The 27,441-nt window shown below is 34.1% G+C and overlaps 1 protein-coding gene across 1 annotated transcript in view; it reads left to right on the top strand.

Moving 5' to 3' along the window:
* The window catches only part of LOC127719738 (uncharacterized), a 306,242-nt gene that overhangs the window by 9,711 nt on the left and 269,090 nt on the right, over positions 1-27,441 (top strand). Inside the window, exon 2 of the mRNA XM_052225973.1 lies at positions 5,738-5,839. Within this exon, the coding sequence (XP_052081933.1) occupies positions 5,738-5,839 (102 nt within the window). The remainder of the gene's footprint in view (positions 1-5,737; positions 5,840-27,441) is intronic.

The following is a 27,441-nucleotide window of genomic DNA, read 5'->3' as shown; positions in this document are numbered from 1 at the left end:
TATATTTTTATGAAAAAAATAGTTTTAAAACCAAAAATGTTTACTACGAAACTGGCATTTGGCTAAATTCCATGATAGGAATTCATTTCTATATAAATCATACAGGGGAAAATCGTCAAAAGTAGTGTTTTATCATTAAACTTGCAAATGAAGCCTCAAAACCAAGAACAGGGAAACTTAGGGAGAGGTGTTTGAGAAAACAGAGCACTAAAAACGTCTGTTTCTGCTTGCTGGAAATAGGTTATGGTTCAGTTCCTTCCGTGTAATACATTATTTGGTACAAACAATTCTCAAAAATGAAATTGTTATACTTGAACTTACATTCATGATAGTTAACAAGAGATTGATTTAGAATAATGTGCCTTGATAGGATGACATAGCTCTGTGGACTTTTACCGTGCTTTATCAATTTTAAAAACGGTTTATTTTCTCATCATATTAATATATTCTCGTCCCAATAGGACTTTACTTTCTAACTATTTTGATTTGAGCGTCACTGATGAGTCTTTTGTAGACGAAACGCGCGTCTGGCGTATTAAATTATAAGCCTGGTACCTTTAATAACTAATTTTACCTGCCTTTGGAACAAGTTTTTGGCGATTATACCAAATCTCCTTATTATAAAAAAACAAAACAAATATCGACAAAAAAAAAGGGAAATTAAGAAACAAAGACAAATCCAGGGATTAAAAAACCAAATAATTCGACAATTTAACTAGAGATAGATGAGCAAAGCCGACCTCGTAAAAACTGAAATATAGACTTTCTAAGACATATTCTCTGAAACTGCAGTGCACCTAATTTGAGAACACGTTTAAAACCTGGAATGGACGCTATAAAATATTCTCTGCAATGTACCATATTTCACGTTTTAACTGGATAAAAACATATGTATTGCAAGGTATAATAATGACCCGCGGTCCCTAGAGTTGTCATATGTTCATTTTTGCCGAAAAATCCCGACGTTTCCTATGCAAATCTGAAAATTATATCCGACATGGATCAATTAAGAAGGTGTGCATGCATGTTCTATGAATATACTAGTAAAGACATTGTTCAAAGTTTGAAAGCTATTCAGTTAGAATCTGTGGAAAGAGATTATCACACAAAATATAAACCCTCTTTTACCGCTCGCCTGAATGTCAATCGGCCCACCCTACAGCTCTTCTTTCATCATAATATATAAAATTAGTTTTGCATTTTGTGTAATGCATACAAATGTTCTGTCCTCAAGTTTACCTATATCAAAATTAAAAGCTCCGTCGAAATCAATTTGGAAAACGCAAAAATTAAAAAAGACATGAATATATGGTTTTAAATTACAAGGCTTGTCATGTTTTTGTTTCCTTTCTCTGACTTCTTTCTATTGACTTCCCTTGTATCCTTTCTCAAGGTCGTCCTGGACATGCATGAAATATTTGCCACTGGACGTTAAGGAACTAACAATCAATCAATCCTTTCTTAAGGATCAATTTGTTTACTGCATCCACTTTCCATATAATTTGCTCATCCGCTAGCTCTCCATTATCAATTAAAAATGTATTTCCCTCCTGAAGGAGACAACTAAAAATCTCTAATATTAGTAATAACGGTGTCACTTACACGAATTGGCAAACATACTATTGGACATCTCATGCATTCGAGAAAATTTACAACATCCTCGGGACTAACCGTTAAACTTGACCACACGTAGCGAACCTTGTGTATGTTCAGTGAATTTTTCATTTCCGAATTAGAAATCAGTCCCTAACGATGAAGTCGAAGGGGACTTTAGGTCTGTCTGTCTGTCTGTCTGTCTGTCTGTCTGTCTGTCTGTCTGTCTGTCTGTCTGTCTGTCTGTCTGTCTGTCTGTCTGTCTGTCCGTCCGTCCGTCAGTCCGGCAAATCAGGTTACCACACTCTTTTCTTCGTGCTTGAAGATATTGATTTGATATTTGGTATTGTTTCGAATTGTGTTCCGGTCTGAAGATTTCGTGCAGAGTTACAATCCTTGGACTTTGAAATTTGCTTAAATATTCAGTTTTCCACACTGTTTTTCGTCATGCTTGAATATATTGATTTGATATTAGTTATATACATGACAATGTCAAGATCAAGTTTGCATTTTGTTCAATACAATTTATTTCTAACCGGAAGGGGACTATGTATTGTCATGCAATACTATAAGAATGCTTGCTCTAGAATACTTAAAAAAATGACAATGGAAGTAAATAAAGGTTTTATAACATGTTAAATATTATCAACAATAAAGATAACATAGTCCAATATCTGCATTTGTTTACGACCGCAAACAATTTTCGTTCGTATATTGCTATTACGTCGTCGTCCTCTCTGTCGTCGTCGGCGTCGTCGTCGTCTCGTCCGAAGACTTTTGGTTTCCGGACAATAACTTTAGTTTTAGTGTATGGATTTCTATGAACCACAGAAGGAAGATTTGGAGTGTTGTTGGGGATGATGGTCCCAACCGTTTAGAAATTATGGGTCAAAAAGGGGCCCAAAAACAAGCATTTTTCTAGTTTCAGGACAACAACTTGTGTATAAGTATTTTGATTGCTCTGAAATTGTACCAATAGCTTCAATTCCACAAGTAGAAGGTTGTGATTAATTTGGGGTATAATTGCCCAAACCTTTCTGGAATTAGGGGTCAAAAAGGGTCCAAAACAGGCGTTTTTTTTCTATTTTTCAGACAATAACTTGTAATTAATTTTTTTTCCCTCAAGGTTTAAGAATTCATCAATTTTCCATTCATTATTCTGGTAAAAAAAATATCAAAAAATTAAGCCGCGAAAATATCAGTAGATTAAGTATACGGAGAAACACAATTAACTATGGACTAGAAGTAAAATATCAGTAGATTAAGTATACGGAGAAACACAATTAACTATGGACTAGAAGTAAAATATCAGTAGATTAAGTATACGGAGAAACACAATTAACTATGGACTAGAAGTAAAATATCAGCTATTTGCAAGACTAAAGTTGGAATTTCAAAGTTACGCTTGGACCGTATTACGAGTTAATAGATCAGATGTTCTGAAAAAAATCTACATGCTGTTTATAACTTCTGTATTCAAAGAAGTTCAATTTTGTGTGTTGGATTTGAGTTTTCAATTCTAGTATTTATTTAGCTTGTGTGCAGCTTTTGCATAGAATAATGTACTGCCGTCCGTGTTTATATATTGTTATTCTTTCGCTACCGTTAAACAATTTTGGTTTCAGAATTATCTTTTGGCATTAGTATTATCTTGAAATAGTCCGTTATGATATGAAAGTCATGATATTTGGTAAAGTTAAAAACGAGACATCCATATATAGCCACCAAAGACATCAGGACAAGGCTATAAACTACGGGTCATCGTTAGTGCCTTCAACAATAGTTTTGTATATGTGATCTCCCCCAGATTTTTATTGGTTTTGTGTTGCTCAGTCTTTAGTTTTCTATGATGTGTTCTGTGTACAGTAACTGTTAATTGTCTTTTAATCAGATTCCGTGTTTTGCCATGGCATTGTCAATTTGTTTCGACTTGTGAGTTTAACTGTCCCTTTGGTATCTTTCGCCTCTCTTTTTGTATGTAAGACAAATCTGCATATTATAAATCAATGTAAAACAATTAAAATGAGTAAGTTCACGACATGTTTAAGCTTTGAGATCGAAAAACAAACATGACAAATACAGGGTATGTGATAACGACAACCACTTACCCAAAGGCTTCTTCCTGGCTTTGGAAAAGTTCGGTTTGAGATCGAAAAACAAACCTGACAAATACATGTACAGGGTATGTGATAACGACAACCACTTACCCAAAGGCTTCTTCCTGGCTTTGGAAAAGTTCGGTTTGAGATCGAAAAACAAACCTGACAAATACATGTACAGGGTATGTGATAACGACAACCATTTACCCAAAGGCTTCCTCCTGGCTTTGACAAAGTTCGGTATATTTTTGTAGGCGCTGATCCCCTCTTCTAACCTACGACTGTCGTGTACCATTATAACATTAGAACAATTGACGAAAACCTTTAAAAAGAATTTGACTTGTCAGAATGGGACCAAGAACAAAAAAACAATAACAAAGGACTAAGTGAAAATCCAAAAATACGCATTTAGTTATAGGTTATTAAAAACACGATCTTAACGGAATAATATAACATGTTTTCCAACATTGAATTGACAACAAAGTGTGACGCATAAACAATTTTAAAGGCGCAGTATGAAAAATGTATAATGCCATGATCAAGTATTAGAATACATAAACATTTAGGGTACGATTTTGCTTTTCGCAGAATTTATTTTAGAATTGTCAAAATTATGATAACTTTAATATTTAGGTATTAATAATTCTTATGAAGTCAACATATGTTTTAACCAATAGCACATGAGTAAGTTTATCAAGTAATATTTTTGGTATAAAAGTGCAATAAAAAAGAGATATTCCCGAATTCGACCGATTTTATCTGCCGAGGTATAGCTAGCCTTCTAAAGTAAAACAACCAGTGTTTATTGAATATATTTGCATTAAAGACTGTGATGAACCGATAGTTTATAAATAGAGTCAAAAAAAGCAGAAAAAAAAGGGTCCGTGTGCTTGTTTTCGAGATGTAAGGTATTCAAAAATTGGCGGGAATTGATTCTTTTTAAAAAATTTTCATACATTTAACAATGGCACCTTTTTTCTTTCAAAAACAATGAAAAAATAACAAGGATTTTATAAGATTTTCAAATATTGCTTTTTAAACTATACGTTATTAAATTACGAAAAGAAAAGTAGGGGTTAGCGGGCAAATTTTTTTAATGGGAATATATCATGGATAAAACCAGAGGATTACAATTAAATTTGCCAAGACGCTACAAACGTAACAATATTCCGACGTCACAATTTATAATATAGGTATAATCTTCGACGACGTTGACGTTCTGTCGTACCTGTTTCACACGTTCGCATATATATGTAGATCATAGGTATAAGTTTCCCGAGATAGAATTTTCTTATACTTTGCCATAATGAAGACTTTACTATGCTCTTTTCAAAAATATAATAAAAAAAAAAGATGGGTCACCGTGCTATTTTTCAAGATATGAGTTGTTAAAAATTGCCTAAATTTGCTTAGAATGATCATGAAAAAACACATTTTTGTGCATAAAAAGAAATCTATGAGATAGAATTTTGAAATAAATTGTGAGAAGATATGTTTTATAATATGTTTTAAGAAAATAAAAAGAAAAAATGGTGTCACCGAACTTGTTTTCCTGCTACAAGTAAAAATAAAAAATTTCCCTGTCATTCCTGTATAATTTTTTTACTAAAAGAGTTATCTCCCCTTAAATGGCTTAGTTGAAAAAATTGATTCTAATACACAAATGTTTGGTATTTGTTAAAATATTTTGATTAATGCAATAAATTAGCAAGTTTTCTTCATATAAATAAACAGCCTAACCAATAAAATATTGGTCATCTGTCTACAAATTTGCAGATTTGGGAATATTACTAGACTGATTGTGTACTGCGATAGTACAATCCAAGATGGCGATATACCATGAATCTACCTTTTTTTTCCATTGAAAGAAATACAGAAATGAACAGATTCTTACGTACTTGAAACACAAAGACATAGGGGTTCCTTCTGCACAGCCACTGTGTCCCTCCGGCAGCAAGAGGGTGAAGTAGAGAATCAGGGCAATCAGTTTATAAAATGAGTAGTCTATTTTTATTTTTGCTAATTTTTATTGGGATTTTTTTCAGACAAAATGTAAAAGAAATTGGATGGCAAAGTAAAGAAGCAAGATATAAGAAATGTGGCTGGTGGAAACCGAAATGGCCATGGGCTCAGTGTACTGAATATTCGTAAGTTCTTACTTAGGAGGCGACCATTAATTTTGCTATTCTGGGTTGTGGACTGGATGATTTTCCAGACTGATCATTTATTTTTATTTGCAGCGGCTTTGCCGCGCAAAAACTTTTTTCAATGTAGCATACACATTTGTTTCCTCAACTATCCAACAGTTTACATGTATGTTGCAGAATATGCACCACTACTAATCAGGTTGTCTGCATATTTATATTGTAAAGTTTCATCTGCCAGTCTCAATATGAAGCACGAGTGAGCGCAGTGAACGAGCTCAATAAGGTTTATATTTATCGAGCACATTTTATTTTACAATATAAATATGATAAGAATCGTTTGGTGTGTCTTAGCTTTTGATTTTTCCATTTGATTAGGGACTTTCCGTTTTACAGTTAAGTCTGCCTCATATCTTGACTTACATCTAGAAATTGACAATAAGGGTCGGTTGAAAACAAAACTTTAAGACAAAAGAGATGATTTCGGCTTCCCAATTGTGACCTTTCCATTTTTAGCTCCGAACATGTGGAGCAGGATCTGCTTACCCTTCCGGAGCACCTGAGATAACCCCTAGTTTTTGGTGGGGTTCGTGGTGCTGTTCTATTTTTGACATTTTTGACATTTTTGCCTATTGTGTTTGTTTTGTTCACACATCGTTGTCAATGCAATGGAATTTGGTACGACTGTCATACAAGTGAGAGGTTTGGCTAGCTTTAAAACCAGGTTTAATCCACCATTTTCTACATACTACCAAGTCAGAAATATGACAGTTGTTATCCATTCGTTTGATGTGTTTGAGCTTTTGATTTTGACATTTGATTAGGGACTTTCAGTTTTGAATTTTCCTCGGAGTTCAGTATTTTTGTGATTTTACTTTTTGATAAGGTCGGGTCAAACTTATCAGCGTCGGTTCATTCGATCATTTTGACTTCGTTGATATGTCCGGGACAAAGTTATTTAAAGGCAGGTTGTACGCATTTGACGTCACAAAGCCGTTATATGCAATTTTATAAAGAACTGACCAGGGTGATATAGGCAAAGGTGAAGGACGACGAACAATAATATGGCATTTCGGAAACAGGAGATAAATACGTCTTTATAGAAATCCAGAAAAATATGGTATCATCTTCTCTATATGTGATATTCTGTGCTTTTATTATAATTAATCAAAACTAGACAGTAATCAAGCGAACAGCGGTTTTGTTTGTTTTCAAAACTTTCGATAGTTGCATTTTTGCATTAGAAGCAGTGAACCGATTGACAACCGGAATTATTGATAAATCCGTGTGAAAAAAGTTCTGATATATTTTTAGAGGTATTGCAATCGAAAGTTGTTTTAAAGATCATTTCAGTTGGTATGGTAGCGTATTAGGGCCATCCATCTTTTTTTCAAATTGTCGACTTTAATCATGGAATTTCCAACTTTAATCTTGGATTTTCCAACTTTTATCTTGGAATTATTAACTTTAATCTTGAAATTATTAACTCTAATCTTGGAATTATCAAACATTAATCATGGAATGTCAACTTTAATCATTGAATTTCCAACTTTAATCTTAGAATTTCCATTTTTAATCTTGGAATTTCCAACTTCAATCTTTTAATTTCCAACTTTAATCTTGTATTTCCAACTTTAATCTTTGATTTGTCAGCATTACACTTTGAATTATTAACATTAAACTTGGAAATTCCAACTTAAATCTTCCGTCCCTCATTAGTCTAACACCCATTTTTCCGACTTTCATTAATAATTCCAAGATTAAAGTCGGCAATTTGAAAAAAAGGATGGCCCTAATACGCTTCCGAAAGTTGTGGATATAAATATGAAAAGTTGACTGAACAAAGCCTAGTCGCTACATGTCAATAGTAGCACTGAACATTAAGTACATCGAATTGCCAAAAAAACCTTCTATACTATCAATATCCATCTAGAATGTATCAAAAGCCCAATATAATAGTGCCAACACAATATCACACTGATGATTTTGACTTTTTGTTACGCATAATAATGCGCAAGAGAATATATACAATCTTAACTTGAACTGTTCTGCATATATCGATAGATTCGTTACGAAATCGATCGTAATATGAGACAACCACCCGACCAAATTAACATTACATAGCCCAAAGCCACCAATGTGTCTGCAATGCAGCTAGAAAATCGCGCACCCAGATTTTTTATTCGGCATACTAGTCGTATGAAACATACAAACATAAGCTTTAAAACCGAAAATTAAAAAAAATTTACTTCATATCCAAGGGTACTTATAAAATGAGAAACGGAATCGAAACGAATTGAAACGAAACGGAACGAAACGACACGAAACGCAACGAAATATAACGAAACGAAACGAAATATAACGAAACGAAACGGAATACTGCGCTGATGTTAAATACCAATACTGATACAAGATTTAAGTGTGGACAGTCTCCAAATGGCTAGCTTTGTGGTGTGTTTGATACAATATGAAGCGAACGGTTAACGTCGATTCCCTATTTTAAGACGTTCATTTGCCTTGCGTAGATATTCATACATGCAAAAAAAAAATGTAACTAAAGGGTCAATATAAAAAAAAGAAGATGTGGTATGATTGCGAATGAGACAACTCTCTACAAGAGACCAAATGATACAGAAATTTACAACTATAGGTCAACGAACGGCCTTCAACAATGAGCAAAGCCAATACCGCAAAGTCAGCAATAAAAGGCCCCGAGATGACAAATTAATGTAAAACAATTCAAACGAGAAAACTAACGGCCTAATTTATGTACAAAAAATGAACGAAGAACAAATATTTAACACATCAACAAACGACAACCACTGAATAACAGGCTCTTGCATTGGCTCGGGACAGGCACATACATACAGAACATATTCAGAATGTTTCGGGGTTAAACATGTTAGTGGGATCCCAACCCTCCCCTAACATGGGACAGTGGTGTAACAGTACAACATAAGAACAAACTATAAAAATCAGGTGAAAAAGGCTTAACTCTTCAAATGGAGACACGTAGAAATACATCTAACAAAACACAGGGTGGACGTGGCCGGGTACTTATATATCCCAACAACAGAAAGACACTAAGTACTGATCTGAGAGTACTCGCAGTTACTGACAGCTAGTTTAAAGCCACTTACAACTAATAAAAAATCATGCATATAAGACTAAATGAAAAAGAATGGAAATGACGGATTTTAAGGCCACAAGTTCTAAAATATACATTAAATTATATGAGTAAAATATGTTTAATACGTAGTCAAATAACTCAGCTTGCCTCTCAACAACTATTAAAGAATTTGATTTGAATTGTGTCGTGGATTTCTCCACAACGTTCATACAACCCTTAATGTTTTCAAAAGTAGTAAGGCGTGTTAATTTAAAATTCTGGATATTTTACATTTAGTTTTTAACCGGATTTTCGAAAGACAAATCGGTTATTGATTTGGAGATGTACTGCTGGCGGGCGGGCGGTTGTATTTCGGCTGCAAACAGTGTCCGTTCATTATCATGTTCCGAATGGACGTTGTATAGCAGCATGAAGATTTTGCACAGATCACAGATCCAAATACGGAGAGTTTCTAAGTCTTTATTTGTACTTGCATCCTCACAATTTAATATTATAGGTCACTATACCTTGTTTTAACTAATAACTTCAGGCATTTTTGTAAACTGCACGGTGTTTCCAGCTAACTTTTCTTGCAGGCCTTGCCGGACGGCCATTTAATTTCCAGCGCCATATTTGAATTTTGACAAATAAAATTTTATTTTTTCAGACAGTAAGTCTAAGTCTTTTTGTGACTTATAAATAATTAAAATAAATAATTCAGCCATCTTTATAATCATTTCGAACAGTTAAATAATTTTTTTTCCATTCTAGTTAAGTTTAAATTTTTGACCTCATAGTCTGTAGTCCAGACCCCCCCCCCCCCCTCTCTTATTTTATTTTCTTGCTAAATCTATTTATTGCATATATATATAGTTTAATCAAACCTTTAAACACACTGTACTTGTGTTTCAACCAATATCCTGTGTTTGAAAGATAAAAGAAAATTTAGTCCTCTGTTCCCACAAAGACTGATATATGTCTGAGACTAAAGTTGTAAAGTCAAGCAGATACTTCAGAGTAAATAAGAGAGATATTCAGGATAAAACAGCCCAAAGCCAACCCATAATTATATCTGATAGTAAAGGCAACTACATAAAGAGAGCCATTACAACTGAAGACTTCCTAAATGTAAAATTTATCACAAAAAAAGGACAAAAAGTACAGCAAACTATTGATGGGCCGAAAAAGAATTACCATCTATCTGTCATCAACACAAAAACATCACATTTTATATTTGGCTAGGAACCTGTAATTTAACCGAACTTAACAAAACTACCAGATACATCTCTCTTTTGAACCAAAACGATTCAAATGTCCGATATCTAAGAAGAAAATTTATTGAACTTAAGGCTCATGTAGGAGCTGCTCTATTATGGACATGGACATGGTTAATATATCAATGAGAAGCAATAACTCAATTATAGATACAGAAGAAACAATACCAAAAGTAAGTCTAGAAGAACAAGGCTCGACAAAGGAATATAGAGAAATGGCCCATATAGTTAAAAACGTGCCAGACAATACATCTAAAGACTGTCCAACTAGAAATGATGTTACGAAGGAAGAAGCAGGAAATGCAAACACAGAAGAATTAGAAATGAACAAAATGGCTACATACAAACAGCCTAACCAAATATTACAGAATGGCAGAAATGAACAAATAGAAAAATGTAGATGAGCCAAAAAACATGAAAGCAAAACCGAAAAGGCAATATAAGTGCAAAAATATAAATGAAACTACTCAACAGCTGGAAGATCAATTAGCACAATGCAGAGCAAGACTAGTCATAATGGAAGATACCAATAGAGACTATAGAAATACAATCAATTTACTTAGGTGCAAACAGAAGAAAGCACCATTGACAAAAGTAATTTAAAATCCTATCAACCAAATTGTAACTGTAGCAACAACTCGCAGGAGCAGACTATAAACAAAGTAGATATGATGCTGAACAACTTCAGGCTAGAAATGGAAAATAGAGACCTAAGAATTAAACATCAAATGGAAATGAATGAATTAAGAAATAAACTGCAAACAATGGAACTACAGAAAGAACTAAGAATGTGGCAAAGACCAGGAAGTCATGAATATTATCCTTATAACCAGAATATGGATAATACTAGGAACACAAACCAACACCAAATGAGTGATCAGCATACTGGCGTACAGCTAACAAATCAGCAATCCAGGATTCATGAATCATTTGGCACCTCCACACTATAGCCAGATACCAACAGAGCAGAGCAGAATAAATCATGGCCATATACAAGCGACAATGTACCACAATAGTAGAATACAGGCTATACCTGCAAATGGCCAAAGCAGCCACTATTACACTGGTTATAGAGGTATACCAACTGGCAGTATCAACACTAACATGATACAAAATGCACATTTATACAAACAGCAATATAGGATAGCTCCACAACCTATACCACAAAATATAAATTACCACCAAGGATATAGTCAACAACAGACAAACAGAAAGGAACAAAGTCAAAGAAACATCAATAAAAGATTCTATGACCAAAGAACAAACATGCCAGTAATAGCTAAACAAAGTCAGGCAGAAGAAATTGAAAGACAAAATCAACTACAACAACAAACAAATCAGGCTGATAATATCAACCAAGTAGATAAAGAACCAACAGAAGAAGCTAGAATGAACATCAATCTAACAAATTCAGCTGCTTTGACTACCGCGAAAAATGATGAAGATAAAAACCCATACAGAAGTAAACCATCAAGCAGAAGTCACTTCCAGAACTGGTCTTATAACAACGGCTTCTAGTGGGGACGCCCCGCTGGAAGCGAACTGCCATCAGAAGTTTCCCTCTCAAAGGGGGGCTAATGTTGGTGGTCCTAAGCATCTAAAGGGACTAGTTCAGGCTGACAATCTAGAAACAAAAGGAGATGGGAATAGAAAGAAACCAAATCATTTTTTAGGCAGCGGCCGATCAAACAAGATAAAAGGGAGGATATCATTATAGGTACACTCAATGTACAAAATGTGAAGTCAAACGCTCTCTATATCAAAAACTTGTTAAGGGATGTACAGGTGTTATGCATTCAAGAACACTGGCTCTTCAATGCGGAAAAGAAAATCATAGCTGAAGTTGCTGAAAATAGCGGATACATAGCTAAAAGCGTTGACGATAATGACGACCCTCATTTCAACGTATCAATGAAAAGAGGATATGGTGGAGTAGCCATAATCTGGAAAAAAGAAATTAATGAAAATATAAAGAAACTGATAGACGGTGGAAGTAGAATACAAGCCATATATATTCAACAAGGAGACAAACCAATATGTCTTATAAATGTATATATGCCATCAGATAACAAAAATGCAGATATCGAATACAAAGACACTTTGGCTCAAATTGATGAAATGAATGAGAAATATAAAGATACACACGAAATTATAGTATGTGGAGACATGAACGGGTCACTCCATAGAAGCTCTACACTTCATGATAAAATTCTACAAACTTTCTGCAAGGAAAAATGTAAAGGAAATACTGAGAAATGCCCATTAAAAGAAACATTTTATCACCAGAATGGTAAATCGAAAGGACAAATTGATTACTTCCTCTTCAAAAGTAACTCGGAAATAATAAATAAAATCAGACAAATTGATGTCCTTGACACTGACCCAGAGAATACCTCGGACCATGTACCTGTTATTCTGACACTGAATAGCCAACTGAAAAAAGTAAGGGAAAAAGCAACAACTATCATAGCAAAACCTAAATGGACTGACTGTGACCATCAAATTTATAAGGAAATCATCAATAAAGATCTACCAAACCTCATGCAAAAATCAAAAGGAATCATTGAGCAAGATATAAGAAATCTAGAAAAATTGCTACATAAAGCCGGAGAAGCGGCAATCCCAAAGTATAGAAGAAAAAATCAAAATCAAATCAAAGGGAAAGGCGATATGGAATGAACAAATAGAAAAGGCATCAAAGCAATCAAAAAATGCATATAAAGTATGGAGGCAACATGGAGCACCTCAAGAAAGAAGTAACGAGCTCAAAATCAAAATGACAGCTGCAAAAAGAATACTTCGAAAAGCACAAAGACAAGCTTATGCCTCTCAGAGAGAATCAACAGCGGGAAAAATTATGAAAGCTTCAAATGCAGAAACAAAACTTTTTTACAAGCTTATTAACATGCAAAACACCACTTACTAACACCAAGATACTGAAACTGAATGAAAAGACTGCAGAAGATGGACCAAGCATAATGAACATTTGGCAAGAACATTTCCAACAACTAGCTACGCCAACATTAGAAGAAAATTTTGACACTGAAAAGCTAGAGCTTGTAGAAATACAAAACAATATAATAGAATCCATAGAAAGGGAAAAAGGTCAAGGCATTGATCATGTCAATGTAAAGGAGGTTGATAAAGCTATAGAAAAACTTAAAGCAGGAAAAGCATCAGATGAGGATGGAATTTCGGCAGAACACTACAAATATGGGATGGATGAGTTAACTCCCTTTATAGTACATTTGCTAAATTTAATTTTAACATATCTGGATGTACCAATCTTCCTAAAGACAGGGATTCTTACACCAATCTTAAAGAAAGTAAAAGACAAAACATTACCATCTAGCTATAGAGGAATAACTGTGACTAAAACCTTTGCAAAAATATTACAAAGTATACTGAAGGATAGAGTTGACTCTGTATTTAATAACATACAAAACCCCTTGCAAAGAGGCTTTACAGAAGGAGTATCATCACTATGCGCAGCTTTCCTCACATCAGAAGCAATCGAAGAAAGTAAGAAATTAAAGATACTGATGATTTTAATAACTCTTGATGCAGAAAAAGCATTTGACAAACTAAACCATGAAATACTATTCAACAAGTTGTACCATTATGGAATAAAAGGAAAACTCTGGATACTACTGAGAAACATGTATAAAGGCATGAGCATTAAGGTCAAATGGGAAGGTCAATGTACAGAAGATGTAATGGTGTTACAAGGAATTCAACAAGGTGCAAAACTATCTACAACGCTATATAAATGCTACAACAACGTCATACTGGATAGCATTTTAAAAAGTGGACTTGGAGCATGTATTGGTAATATACAAGTCCATGCACCCACATGTGCCGATGACATTGCTGTCCTGGCAAATAGTACTGCAGACGCACAAGGAATATTAGACATAGTACAGCACCATACAAGCAGAGATCTAGTTAAAATCAATCCAACTAAATCTGAAGCGGTTTTATATAATGCAAAAGGCTCAAACATAACAACACTGCAATTCGAAGACGATGACATCAATATAACCAATGAAACCAAACATCTAGGTATCAAAAGAAACGAGCAAAACCGGGCAAATATCTCTGAAAGAATAAGAACCGGTAGGGCAACAATATACAGCCTTCTCGAAGCCGGTTTACATGTCAGAAGGGGATTCTCACCCATGGTCGCATACAAGCTATGGAGAACATATGCAGTACCAAGAAACATCTACGGACTTGAGGTGATGAACTTACTTGCAAAAGAAAAGGATATGCTAGAACTGGCAGAGAGAAAAATCCTCCGACAAATTCAAGGGCTTCCAAATAATACAGCAAATATGGCTGTCTATACCCTGGTAGGAGCAGAACCTATTGCCATCACATTAGACAAAAATCTACTTACCTTCTTCATGAATATTGTTCGAAATTCAGGAACCATAGAATGTGAAATTCTGCGTCGACAAATAGCATTCTCAGACCAAAGAGGAAAAGACTTTATCAACAGAGTGGAAAAAACTCTATCAAAATACAATTTGAAATCTAGTAGTTACTACATAGAAAAACCACTTAAGAAAATCGAATGGAAAAGACTAGTAGGAATAAAGATCAAGGAATACTGGAAAAATGAATGTCACTATGAAAAAATGGAAAAAACATCACTTAAATACATAGAGATACAGAACAATCCATTAAATGAAGCACACAATATATGGAAAAGCGTAAAAAAACAATAGTAAAGATGTAAAGGCAGGAGAAATAAAAGCAAGAATAAGTACTCAAACGTACATATTACAAGCCAAAAGAGCTAAGTTCGATCCGAAAGTTAACCCGATATGTACAATCTGTGAACAGGAAAATTAAGATCTGGAACATTTTATTCTACGCTGCAAAGAATTGGAGCAAATAAGATCTAAATATTGCTCAAAAATAGAACAGACAATGGATGGAATCGATACCTCAACATACAAGAAGATCATACAAGAAGGGAATTTACTGCAGCTCATAATGGACTGTACTAGCAAGGACATAAACTGTTACTCAGCTGTGTATGAAAGCATTGAAACTTTGGCTAGAAATATGTGCTACGAGATGCACATGCTGCGCACAAAAAGGATTAAAAACTTGAACACAAGTACAGTATAAATAAACTTTTTTAAAATAAAATAGTTCCCAACTTTTCCATCTTACTATTTTATGACGTATTAGGACCTAAGTTAAATAAAAAATTTTGCAAAGTTTTAAAATATCCAGTTACCTTTAAAGAATAATGATAAGATCCGAAATAAGGTAACTTTAAACTGTGAAGGTAAACTTATGTATATATGATGAATTGTTCTAAACCCCAACCCTTTTACATAAGTCCTATAAAATAACCTTCTCATTATAAATTCTGATGTACGTATAGCACCTTTAACTAACAATTATAAGAAAGTTTAATTTAAGACCACTTAAATTCTAAATTCTTATTTGTAAATATATCCAGTTCTTACTTAACTTATTCTTACACTTCAGCACATTATGAATATTATTTTTAAAATTTCATGATGACAATCCTATGAATTAGTTATAATATTAATTTTTAGTAATTATTATTGCCTAAATTCAGTCATCTGTACATAATTAAATGCTTCCTTATGTTCTAAGGTGTATATAGTTGCTACAATTATACCCTATGGGTAGTGCTCCACAATTAATGGAGGAATATACAAGAAACTGAATTAAACGCTTTGATTTTTTCAAAATTAGATATGTTGTTTCCTGTGACTAAATGAAGGTCAAGTTAAATTTTCACGATTTTAGCTTTTCTCGTTGTTCAGTTACATGTATAGCCCTTTCCAAAAAATTCGATTTTTGATAATTACTCCATTTTTGTTCAAAGGGAAATAACTCATTTTTTAAAAGATTTTTAAGAAACTTGTATAAATGATTAATGCTATTTTTGGATTTTTTCCCCTTTTCTTTGGTAAATTGTTTGAAGAATTTTGTGGTAGGTTTCTTTGTTATTCTGTATAAACTAATTTTCTGAATGCTATATATATAAAAAATTTTTATGAAGTAAACTCCTTATGCCCCAGTCACACTAGACCACGATCGCACCACACTCACCGCTATCTAAAATAAATTCAAATCGTGGGGAGGTCGCAGTATGAGCGGCATGAAAATGTAGATTTTCGTTGTTTTCACGATACTACTACGTCCTCAGTACGTTTCTACAACGATTCCGCTACGATTATACCACGTTTCCACCACGTTTATTCTGCGACCTCACTACGCTTATCACGATCTTACTACGCCCATCACGTTCTTACTACGACCATACCACGATTTATCCGATTGCAACACGATCTTACCACGCTTCTTCTGCGATTATAGCACTCTTTTACCAAGATCATTCTACGATCTTACCACGTTCATAGATGATCGCGATCTAACTACGCTCTCAGCAATAACGTCAACATCATGTTCCATATAAATACTGTTCCATTCCTTCTAATTTTCATTAATGCGTAGAATGCTCGAAAACAATACAGGCATGCCACCAAAATCTACCATAACTCGTGGGCGTGGTGGTAGGGGTAGAGGTAGAGTCGGAGGGGCCTCTGATACGAATCCTGATCCAGATGAGATGTCGGATCAACCAATCCAACCTCAATCACAACGTATTGCTGATCCATCAAGATCAAATAACGATATTTTATTGAACAATAGTGGACATGCTACAGATGTGTCAAGCATAGTTGAGCTGTTGGAAATTAGGGACATGAGGTCCAAATTACATACAGACAAACAAAGCCTGGAGAGCTTTTATATATTTTATGTGACAATGACAATGAGCTCGAGCATTGCTAGAACTCAAAATAGTCGTAGTATGAACGTAGTTAGGTCGTTAGACGAGCGTAATGAGGACGGCATGAGCGTGCTAGAATCGTTCTATGGTCTTAAACAGCGCAGACCCAAGAATATTCCATTTTCAAAATATTCTCCTTATCCGAAGATAATAAAATTAACTTCTACATACAAATGTGTAACTCTACTTTCTACAATATCTCAATTCAATCGTGGTGTTCTGTTTTATTGGTGGACTAAGCCGTGATACGAAGAAAACAAACGTCCTTCCCTTCAACAAAACGTATACTGTGACAGTACTTTTATTCTCGGTTTACCAATTTTCTAGGTTTTCATGGAAGGCTTTATCCACGAATCACCTGTAGGTTTCAACATGATTGAATAATGCCTAAATGTGGTAATCTTTTAAAAATTGATTTAAATGCCTTTTTTTCCCAAAAAATAACTGACAAAAGTTGATAGAAAGAAAATGTCATGGAAAATGTGAATTAGAATAATTCATTCGTACATTTTAACGTTGTTTTTTATAGGTATTTTCCTTTTTCAGCTTTATATTATATAGCCATAGTGACCTTTCTAGACAAAATTAAAAAAAATAATAATAATCAAATCGAAAACGCTTTTGTTTCATTCTTTTGTGTTTCTTTTTTAATTGTCAAGTACATAGTATTATAACTTTGAATTTTAAGCCACATATTTCTTTAATCTAGAAAATGAGATATGTTATGATTGCCAAAAATAGACAACTACCTATCAGAGACCAAATGACGTAAATACTTACAACTATAGGTCACCGTATGGCTCCCAACAAAGAGCAAAAACCATCCCACATAAAAGCTATGAAAGGCTCCAACATGAAAAGTATATTTTTATAGATAAATTTCAAATAAACACGCATTTCGAACAAAGATAGATGCAGTGTAAAAAGTTGGATTCGAATGTGATTTGATTTCAAAGGTTTTATTTAATTTAATTATTTTGATCACTTTACAGATTTGCCTTGTAGTCGTTCAAACAAAATAGTAAGAAATGGGGGAACAACGATCTTAAACTAATCGATCATTACTATGAAACGATACAATTTTATTAATATGTCATATATGTTTATATGAATAATAATCGTGTTGTTCTGCTGGATCCTCGTCGGTGTATTGCGGAATAAAATGTTATTTTATCTAATTGTTTTAAAGTCATGTCAGCATCATAAAACACATCCATACAGGTAAATATAAAGAATGATTACCATACTTTTTGAGATTGTCCCCAATATAGGCTAGCATGTAGTGGTATTCAGCAGTATCGGTGGAATTTTGGACTCTGCTTTAATACATAGCTTTTGGAAAGTAGTACAGTGAGATAGTACCGAATATCTGGAATAAACAATTGTATGCCTCCGCCGTAGAGGAGAGGCCATTAATCTTGTCCGTCTGTACGTCCGTCCGTACGTAAATCCGTACTTTCGTACGTACCAAAATTCCGTTTCCGTTCTCTAACATTTGTTCACCTTGACCAAATGTTATGAAACTTGTACACAAAGCTTAATATTACCACAAATCACAGATCAAGATCGAATTTAGGTGCAGTCACTTTAACCGTTTTTTAGTTATGTCCTTTATAAATGGGAAAAAATGTTGATTTCTTTGGTTTCCGTTCTCTATGTTTAGTTTGCCTCAACCAAATGTTATGAAACTTATATACAATACTTATTAAACACAGACCAAGTTCGAATTTTGGTGGCGTCACTTTTACAGTTCTATAGTTATGTCCCTTCATTATGTTTTATGCAACCGAGGGCATCATCTGTGTCTTATGGACAAAACTCTCCATTTATTATTTAATGATAATATAGTGAAAGATATGGATATTCCATCGGACACTATAGAAGAGTTACAAAAGGCTATTATATTATTAAATGAAGGAAAATTCACTATGGGATCAGTGAAGAACACATAATTCTTCCTAAGGAAAACACTGGAGCAAAGTAGGACAAGTACCAGATATGCTTTAAGAGGGACAACTAACTCAGTAGCTAGAGAAAAAAAAACCATAGCAACTAATTACAGAAGGATCACTCTACCACATGATATCAGTAAAGCTATTCTTAAACTAAGAATTAATAAAGCTGTATGTACATGTTCCATGCAAAATTTCACACATCACTTGCCTGTGATAGAAATATATCGTAAAGCTAAGGACAAAACTTAGGACTATGAACAATTACTGTTGGAAGCAAAGTCAGCCTTTGATCTGGCTGTACATCTTCATCTGATAAAAAGGCTCTATCATGCTGGAATCGACGACAAGCATTTGGACAATTATCTAAAGAATGAACACAAATTCCACCAGGGCTGTTAAATTGGTAAGACAAATATATGAGCTATTCTGTTTGTTACAGGAGGAACGTCAGTGATACATCCTCAGTAACCAAAAAACCTAAATATTACAACCATTACTTAAAACCTTTACTAAACTCTTCCATAGATATAAAGACTTGGTTTTGAAGTTTGGTTGTACCTGTAGAAAACTTATTTCTAACGGGATATCGCACATCCTCGTTTTTACGTAAATGTTGTTTTACCGTGCCCGGAAATTTAGAAACGATCCTGGTAAACTTATCAATCCTTTAAATAATCTTATTCTAAAAGGTTACCAATTCAACACTGTAATACGATCATTGAATATTGTTTTTATTGGTATTACTATTGATTTTGTTATCAGTAAATTAAAAGCAACCTAATTATTCATAGATCTACAATCTCGTCACCTGTATCTTGGCATTGCACAAGGTCATGTTTTTCTCTGACTGTTTATGACGTCTTTACACTAAATTCATTGGATGTTGGATGTGTACTGATTGATAATTTAGTCTTAGATGCATGATTTTTTTTATTAGTTGTTAGTGGCTTTGAACTAGCTGTCAGTAACTGCGAGTACTCTCAGATCTGTACTTAGTGTCTTTTTATTGTTGGGATATACAAGTATCCGGCCATGTCCACTCTGTGTTTTTGTTAGATGTATTTCTATTTGTACCCATTTGATGAGTTAAGCCTTTTTCAACTGATTTTTATAGTTTGTCCTTATGTTGTACTGTTACACCACTGTCCCAGGTTTATAGGGGAGGGTTGGGATCCCGCTTACATGTTTAACCCCGCCATATTCTGTATGTATGTGCCTGTCCAAGTCAGGAGCCTGTTATTCAGTGATTGTCGTTTGTTGATGTGTTATATATTTGTTTTTCGTTCATTTTTGTACATAAATTAGGCCGTTAGTTTTCTCGTTTGAATTATTTTACATTTGTCATTTCGGGGCCTTTTATAGCTGACTATGCGGTATGGGCTTTGCTCATTGTTGAAGGCCGTACGGTGACCTATAGTTGTTAATTTCTGTGTCATTTGGTCACTTGTGGAGAGTTGTCTCATTGGAAATCATACCACATCTTCTTTTTTTATATATTCACTTAATCTTGAAAAGCTGGAAAATTTTCAAAAGAAGATGATAAAGCAGTAACTATTAAGGTTCCGATAAACACGACTGATCAGGTAATATATATCTTAACTGGAATCATGGCTGTCGAGGCACACATACACATTTAGGTGATGACCCACTTTATAAAGATATGTAGTCAGTCCGTAGACTGCATTGAAAAACAAGGAGACAACTCTACACGTAGACAATAAATAGAATTATAGGTCGTTACAATATATATTCCAATGGGAAAATGCAGAAATTCGTCATTTTGAGGTCTATGCATGTCTCGGTATAATCCATTACCTGAAATTGCATAGCATTAAAATCAAACATGTACGTAACTATAGCAAGCTATTTCTGTTCTGTTCGGTGCAATGGTAATGACCTTAAATGTTATTGTTAAATCCTTTAAATCTTTCAATATGAAAATGTTTATTGGATATGATTCTGTATTTTTAAAAATATTAATTCAGGCATTCTATTTCCATGCGTACTTTTAGAAATGTTGGAATATTTATAGCTTCTTCACCTGGTACAAATACTTAGTCTTGTAAATTTAATCTTTTATCTGTCATCATTGAATCTTCAGCATCACATAAGTTTGTCTGGTTACATTTATCGACTTGTTGACGGTCACCTTCTGAGAATTTCACTTATACATTGTTATGCTTTATCTGTTATCATTGAAAATATTGATAGATATTGATAATATTTTAAACTTAAAAACAATTGCATTATTTTTTACGCAATCATGTTATTAGTAATTGAAGGTGTTAAGCCTTAGTTAGTTCCAAGGTTTATCGAAGGTTTATGTGCATTTCATAAAAAAAGCAATAAAGATAATGAATCCAGGTACATGGATTGTCATGTAAATTATTACCCAGTAATAAACACTCTACAAGGGAAAAATCTGTTATGATTTTTATGAGAGTTTCCACAAATATAGTTGTCTCTACCTTAAGCCGGATAAATGTGAAATTGTCTAAAATGCAGGTTTCAGGTTGCGGGTTGCAGGTTGCGGGTTTAAGTATTAGATATACCATGAGGGCATTAGCATGAGAGGGTGTATCTAGAACACTGTGCGGGACAATTTGCCATTCCAGAATTGGCAAATCTGACTTTGTCGGTTTACGTCTTTACACTAAATTTACGTCTTTACACTAAATTCATTGGATGTTGGATGTGTACTGATTGATAATTTAGTCTTAGATGCATGATTTTTTTATTAGTTGTTAGTGGCTTTGAACTAGCTGTCAGTAACTGCGAGTACTCTCAGATCTGTACTTAGTGTCTTTTTATTGTTGGGATATACAAGTATCCGGCCATGTCCACTCTGTGTTTTTGTTAAATGTATTTCTATTTGTACCCATTTGATGAGTTAAGCCTTTTTCAACTGATTTTTATAGTTTGTCCTTATGTTGTACTGTTACACCACTGTCCCAGGTTTATAGGGGAGGGTTGGGATCCCGCTTACATGTTTAACCCCGCCATATTCTGTATGTATGTGCCTGTCCAAGTCAGGAGCCTGTTATTCAGTGATTGTCGTTTGTTGATGTGTTATATATTTGATTTTCGTTCATTTTTTGTACATAAATTAGGCCGTTAGTTTTCTCGTTTGAATTATTTTACATTTGTCATTTCGGGGCCTTTTATAGCTGACTATGCGGTATTGGCTTTGCTCATTGTTGAATGCCGTACGGTGACCTATAGTTGTTAATTTCTGTGTCATTTGGTCACTTGTGGAGAGTTGTCTCATTGGAAATCATACCACATCTTCTTTTTTTATATATTCACTTAATCTTGAAAAGCTGGAAAATTTTCAAAAGAAGATGATAAAGCAGTAACTATTAAGGTTCCGATAAACACGACTGATCAGGTAATATATATCTTAACTGGAATCATGGCTGTCGAGGCACACATACACATTTAGGTGATGACCCACTTTATAAAGATATGTAGTCAGTCCGTAGACTGCATTGAAAAACAAGGAGACAACTCTACACGTAGACAATAAATAGAATTATAGGTCGTTACAATATTTATTCCAATGGGAAAATGCAGAAATTCGTCATTTTGAGGTCTATGCATGTCTCGGTATAATCCATTACCTGAAATTGCATAGCATTAAAATCAAACATGTACGTAACTATAGCAAGCTATTTCTGTTCTGTTCGGTGCAATGGTAATGACCTTAAATGTTATTGTTAAATCCTTTAAATCTTTCAATATGAAAATGTTTATTGGATATGATTCTGTATTTTTAAAAATATTAATTCAGGCATTCTATTTCCATGCGTACTTTTAGAAATGTTGGAATATTTATAGCTTCTTCACCTGGTACAAATACTTAGTCTTGTAAATTTAATCTTTTATCTGTCATCATTGAATCTTCAGCATCACATAAGTTTGTCTGGTTACATTTATCGACTTGTTGACGGTCACCTTCTGAGAATTTCACTTATACATTGTTATGCTTTATCTGTTATCATTGAAAATATTGATAGATATTGATAATATTTTAAACTTAAAAACAATTGCATTATTTTTTACGCAATCATGTTATTAGTAATTGAAGGTGTTAAGCCTTAGTTAGTTCCAAGGTTTATCGAAGGTTTATGTGCATTTCATAAAAAAAGCAATAAAGATAATGAATCCAGGTACATGGATTGTCATGTAAATTATTACCCAGTAATAAACACTCTACAAGGGAAAAATCTGTTATGATTTTTATGAGAGTTTCCACAAATATAGTTGTCTCTACCTTAAGCCGGATAAATGTGAAATTGTCTAAAATGCAGGTTTCAGGTTGCGGGTTGCAGGTTGCGGGTTTAAGTATTAGATATACCATGAGGGCATTAGCATGAGAGGGTGTATCTAGAACACTGTGCGGGACAATTTGCCATTCCAGAATTGGCAAATCTGACTTTGTCGGTTTACGTCTTTACACTAAATTTACGTCTTTACACTAAATTCATTGGATGTTGGATGTGTACTGATTGATAATTTAGTCTTAGATGCATGATTTTTTTATTAGTTGTTAGTGGCTTTGAACTAGCTGTCAGTAACTGCGAGTACTCTCAGATCTGTACTTAGTGTCTTTTTATTGTTGGGATATACAAGTATCCGGCCATGTCCACTCTGTGTTTTTGTTAAATGTATTTCTATTTGTACCCATTTGATGAGTTAAGCCTTTTTCAACTGATTTTTATAGTTTGTCCTTATGTTGTACTGTTACACCACTGTCCCAGGTTTATAGGGGAGGGTTGGGATCCCGCTTACATGTTTAACCCCGCCATATTCTGTATGTATGTGCCTGTCCAAGTCAGGAGCCTGTTATTCAGTGATTGTCGTTTGTTGATGTGTTATATATTTGTTTTTCGTTCATTTTTTGTACATAAATTAGGCCGTTAGTTTTCTCGTTTGAATTATTTTACATTTGTCATTTCGGGGCCTTTTATAGCTGACTATGCGGTATTGGCTTTGCTCATTGTTGAAGGCCGTACGGTGACCTTTAGTTGTTAATTTCTGTGTCATTTGGTCACTTGTGGAGAGTTGTCTCATTGGAAATCATACCACATCTTCTTTTTTTATATATTCACTTAATCTTGAAAAGCTGGAAAATTTTCAAAAGAAGATGATAAAGCAGTAACTATTAAGGTTCCGATAAACACGACTGATCAGGTAATATATATCTTAACTGGAATCATGGCTGTCGAGGCACACATACACATTTAGGTGATGACCCACTTTATAAAGATATGTAGTCAGTCCGTAGACTGCATTGAAAAACAAGGAGACAACTCTACACGTAGACAATAAATAGAATTATAGGTCGTTACAATATATATTCCAATGGGAAAATGCAGAAATTCGTCATTTTGAGGTCTATGCATGTCTCGGTATAATCCATTACCTGAAATTGCATAGCATTAAAATCAAACATGTACGTAACTATAGCAAGCTATTTCTGTTCTGTTCGGTGCAATGGTAATGACCTTAAATGTTATTGTTAAATCCTTTAAATCTTTCAATATGAAAATGTTTATTGGATATGATTCTGTATTTTTAAAAATATTAACTCAGGCATTCTATTTCCATGCGTACTTTTAGAAATGTTGGAATATTTATAGCTTCTTCACCTGGTACAAATACTTAGTCTTGTAAATTTAATCTTTTATCTGTCATCATTGAATCTTCAGCATCACATAAGTTTGTCTGGTTACATTTATCGACTTGTTGACGGTCACCTTCTGAGAATTTCACTTATACATTGTTATGCTTTATCTGTTATCATTGAAAATATTGATAGATATTGATAATATTTTAAACTTAAAAACAATTGCATTATTTTTTACGCAATCATGTTATTAGTAATTGAAGGTGTTAAGCCTTAGTTAGTTCCAAGGTTTATCGAAGGTTTATGTGCATTTCATAAAAAAAGCAATAAAGATAATGAATCCAGGTACATGGATTGTCATGTAAATTATTACCCAGTAATAAACACTCTACAAGGGAAAAATCTGTTATGATTTTTATGAGAGTTTCCACAAATATAGTTGTCTCTACCTTAAGCCGGATAAATGTGAAATTGTCTAAAATGCAGGTTTCAGGTTGCGGGTTGCAGGTTGCGGGTTTAAGTATTAGATATACCATGAGGGCATTAGCATGAGAGGGTGTATCTAGAACACTGTGCGGGACAATTTGCCATTCCAGAATTGGCAAATCTGACTTTGTCGGTTTACGTCTTTACACTAAATTTACGTCTTTACACTAAATTCATTGGATGTTGGATGTGTACTGATTGATAATTTAGTCTTAGATGCATGATTTTTTTATTAGTTGTTAGTGGCTTTGAACTAGCTGTCAGTAACTGCGAGTACTCTCAGATCTGTACTTAGTGTCTTTTTATTGTTGGGATATACAAGTATCCGGCCATGTCCACTCTGTGTTTTTGTTAAATGTATTTCTATTTGTACCCATTTGATGAGTTAAGCCTTTTTCAACTGATTTTTATAGTTTGTCCTTATGTTGTACTGTTACACCACTGTCCCAGGTTTATAGGGGAGGGTTGGGATCCCGCTTACATGTTTAACCCCGCCATATTCTGTATGTATGTGCCTGTCCAAGTCAGGAGCCTGTTATTCAGTGATTGTCGTTTGTTGATGTGTTATATATTTGTTTTTCGTTCATTTTTTGTACATAAATTAGGCCGTTAGTTTTCTCGTTTGAATTATTTTACATTTGTCATTTCGGGGCCTTTTATAGCTGACTATGCGGTATTGGCTTTGCTCATTGTTGAAGGCCGTACGGTGACCTTTAGTTGTTAATTTCTGTGTCATTTGGTCACTTGTGGAGAGTTGTCTCATTGGAAATCATACCACATCTTCTTTTTTTATATATTCACTTAATCTTGAAAAGCTGGAAAATTTTCAAAAGAAGATGATAAAGCAGTAACTATTAAGGTTCCGATAAACACGACTGATCAGGTAATATATATCTTAACTGGAATCATGGCTGTCGAGGCACACATACACATTTAGGTGATGACCCACTTTATAAAGATATGTAGTCAGTCCGTAGACTGCATTGAAAAACAAGGAGACAACTCTACACGTAGACAATAAATAGAATTATAGGTCGTTACAATATATATTCCAATGGGAAAATGCAGAAATTCGTCATTTTGAGGTCTATGCATGTCTCGGTATAATCCATTACCTGAAATTGCATAGCATTAAAATCAAACATGTACGTAACTATAGCAAGCTATTTCTGTTCTGTTCGGTGCAATGGTAATGACCTTAAATGTTATTGTTAAATCCTTTAAATCTTTCAATATGAAAATGTTTATTGGATATGATTCTGTATTTTTAAAAATATTAACTCAGGCATTCTATTTCCATGCGTACTTTTAGAAATGTTGGAATATTTATAGCTTCTTCACCTGGTACAAATACTTAGTCTTGTAAATTTAATCTTTTATCTGTCATCATTGAATCTTCAGCATCACATAAGTTTGTCTGGTTACATTTATCGACTTGTTGACGGTCACCTTCTGAGAATTTCACTTATACATTGTTATGCTTTATCTGTTATCATTGAAAATATTGATAGATATTGATAATATTTTAAACTTAAAAACAATTGCATTATTTTTTACGCAATCATGTTATTAGTAATTGAAGGTGTTAAGCCTTAGTTAGTTCCAAGGTTTATCGAAGGTTTATGTGCATTTCATAAAAAAAGCAATAAAGATAATGAATCCAGGTACATGGATTGTCATGTAAATTATTACCCAGTAATAAACACTCTACAAGGGAAAAATCTGTTATGATTTTTATGAGAGTTTCCACAAATATAGTTGTCTCTACCTTAAGCCGGATAAATGTGAAATTGTCTAAAATGCAGGTTTCAGGTTGCGGGTTGCAGGTTGCGGGTTTAAGTATTAGATATACCATGAGGGCATTAGCATGAGAGGGTGTATCTAGAACACTGTGCGGGACAATTTGCCATTCCAGAATTGGCAAATCTGACTTTGTCGGTTTACAAGATATCAAAAATATTTTTTGCCCAAGTGATAGATAATCAAAAAAATTAAATCTCCCCATATGTCCCAACATGTCACCGTTGTCACTGTTGTCACCACAGCTGATTAAAAGTACATTTCCCATGGGAAATTTAAAAATTCCCATGGGAATATTCGAAGTTCCCATGGGAAAAGTTAAAGTTCCCATCGGAAAAAGTACTTTTCCCATGGGAATTTTAAAGTTTCCATCGGAACTACAATTTCCCATGGGAACATTAGTAGATAGTTTCTTCCCATGGGAAATTCTAAATTTCCCAAGGGAATGTTTGTTCCCAAGGGGACTAATTTTTCTTCCCATGGGAACACATTTTTTCCCTTGGGAACA

Source organism: Mytilus californianus, unplaced genomic scaffold (assembly GCF_021869535.1).
Source record: "Mytilus californianus isolate M0D057914Y unplaced genomic scaffold, xbMytCali1.0.p SCAF_11, whole genome shotgun sequence".
In the NCBI taxonomy this organism is placed as follows: Eukaryota; Metazoa; Mollusca; class Bivalvia; order Mytilida; family Mytilidae; genus Mytilus; species Mytilus californianus.
The sequence above is the reverse complement of the archived record's forward strand: the minus strand, read 5'-3'. Positions and strand labels throughout refer to the sequence as shown.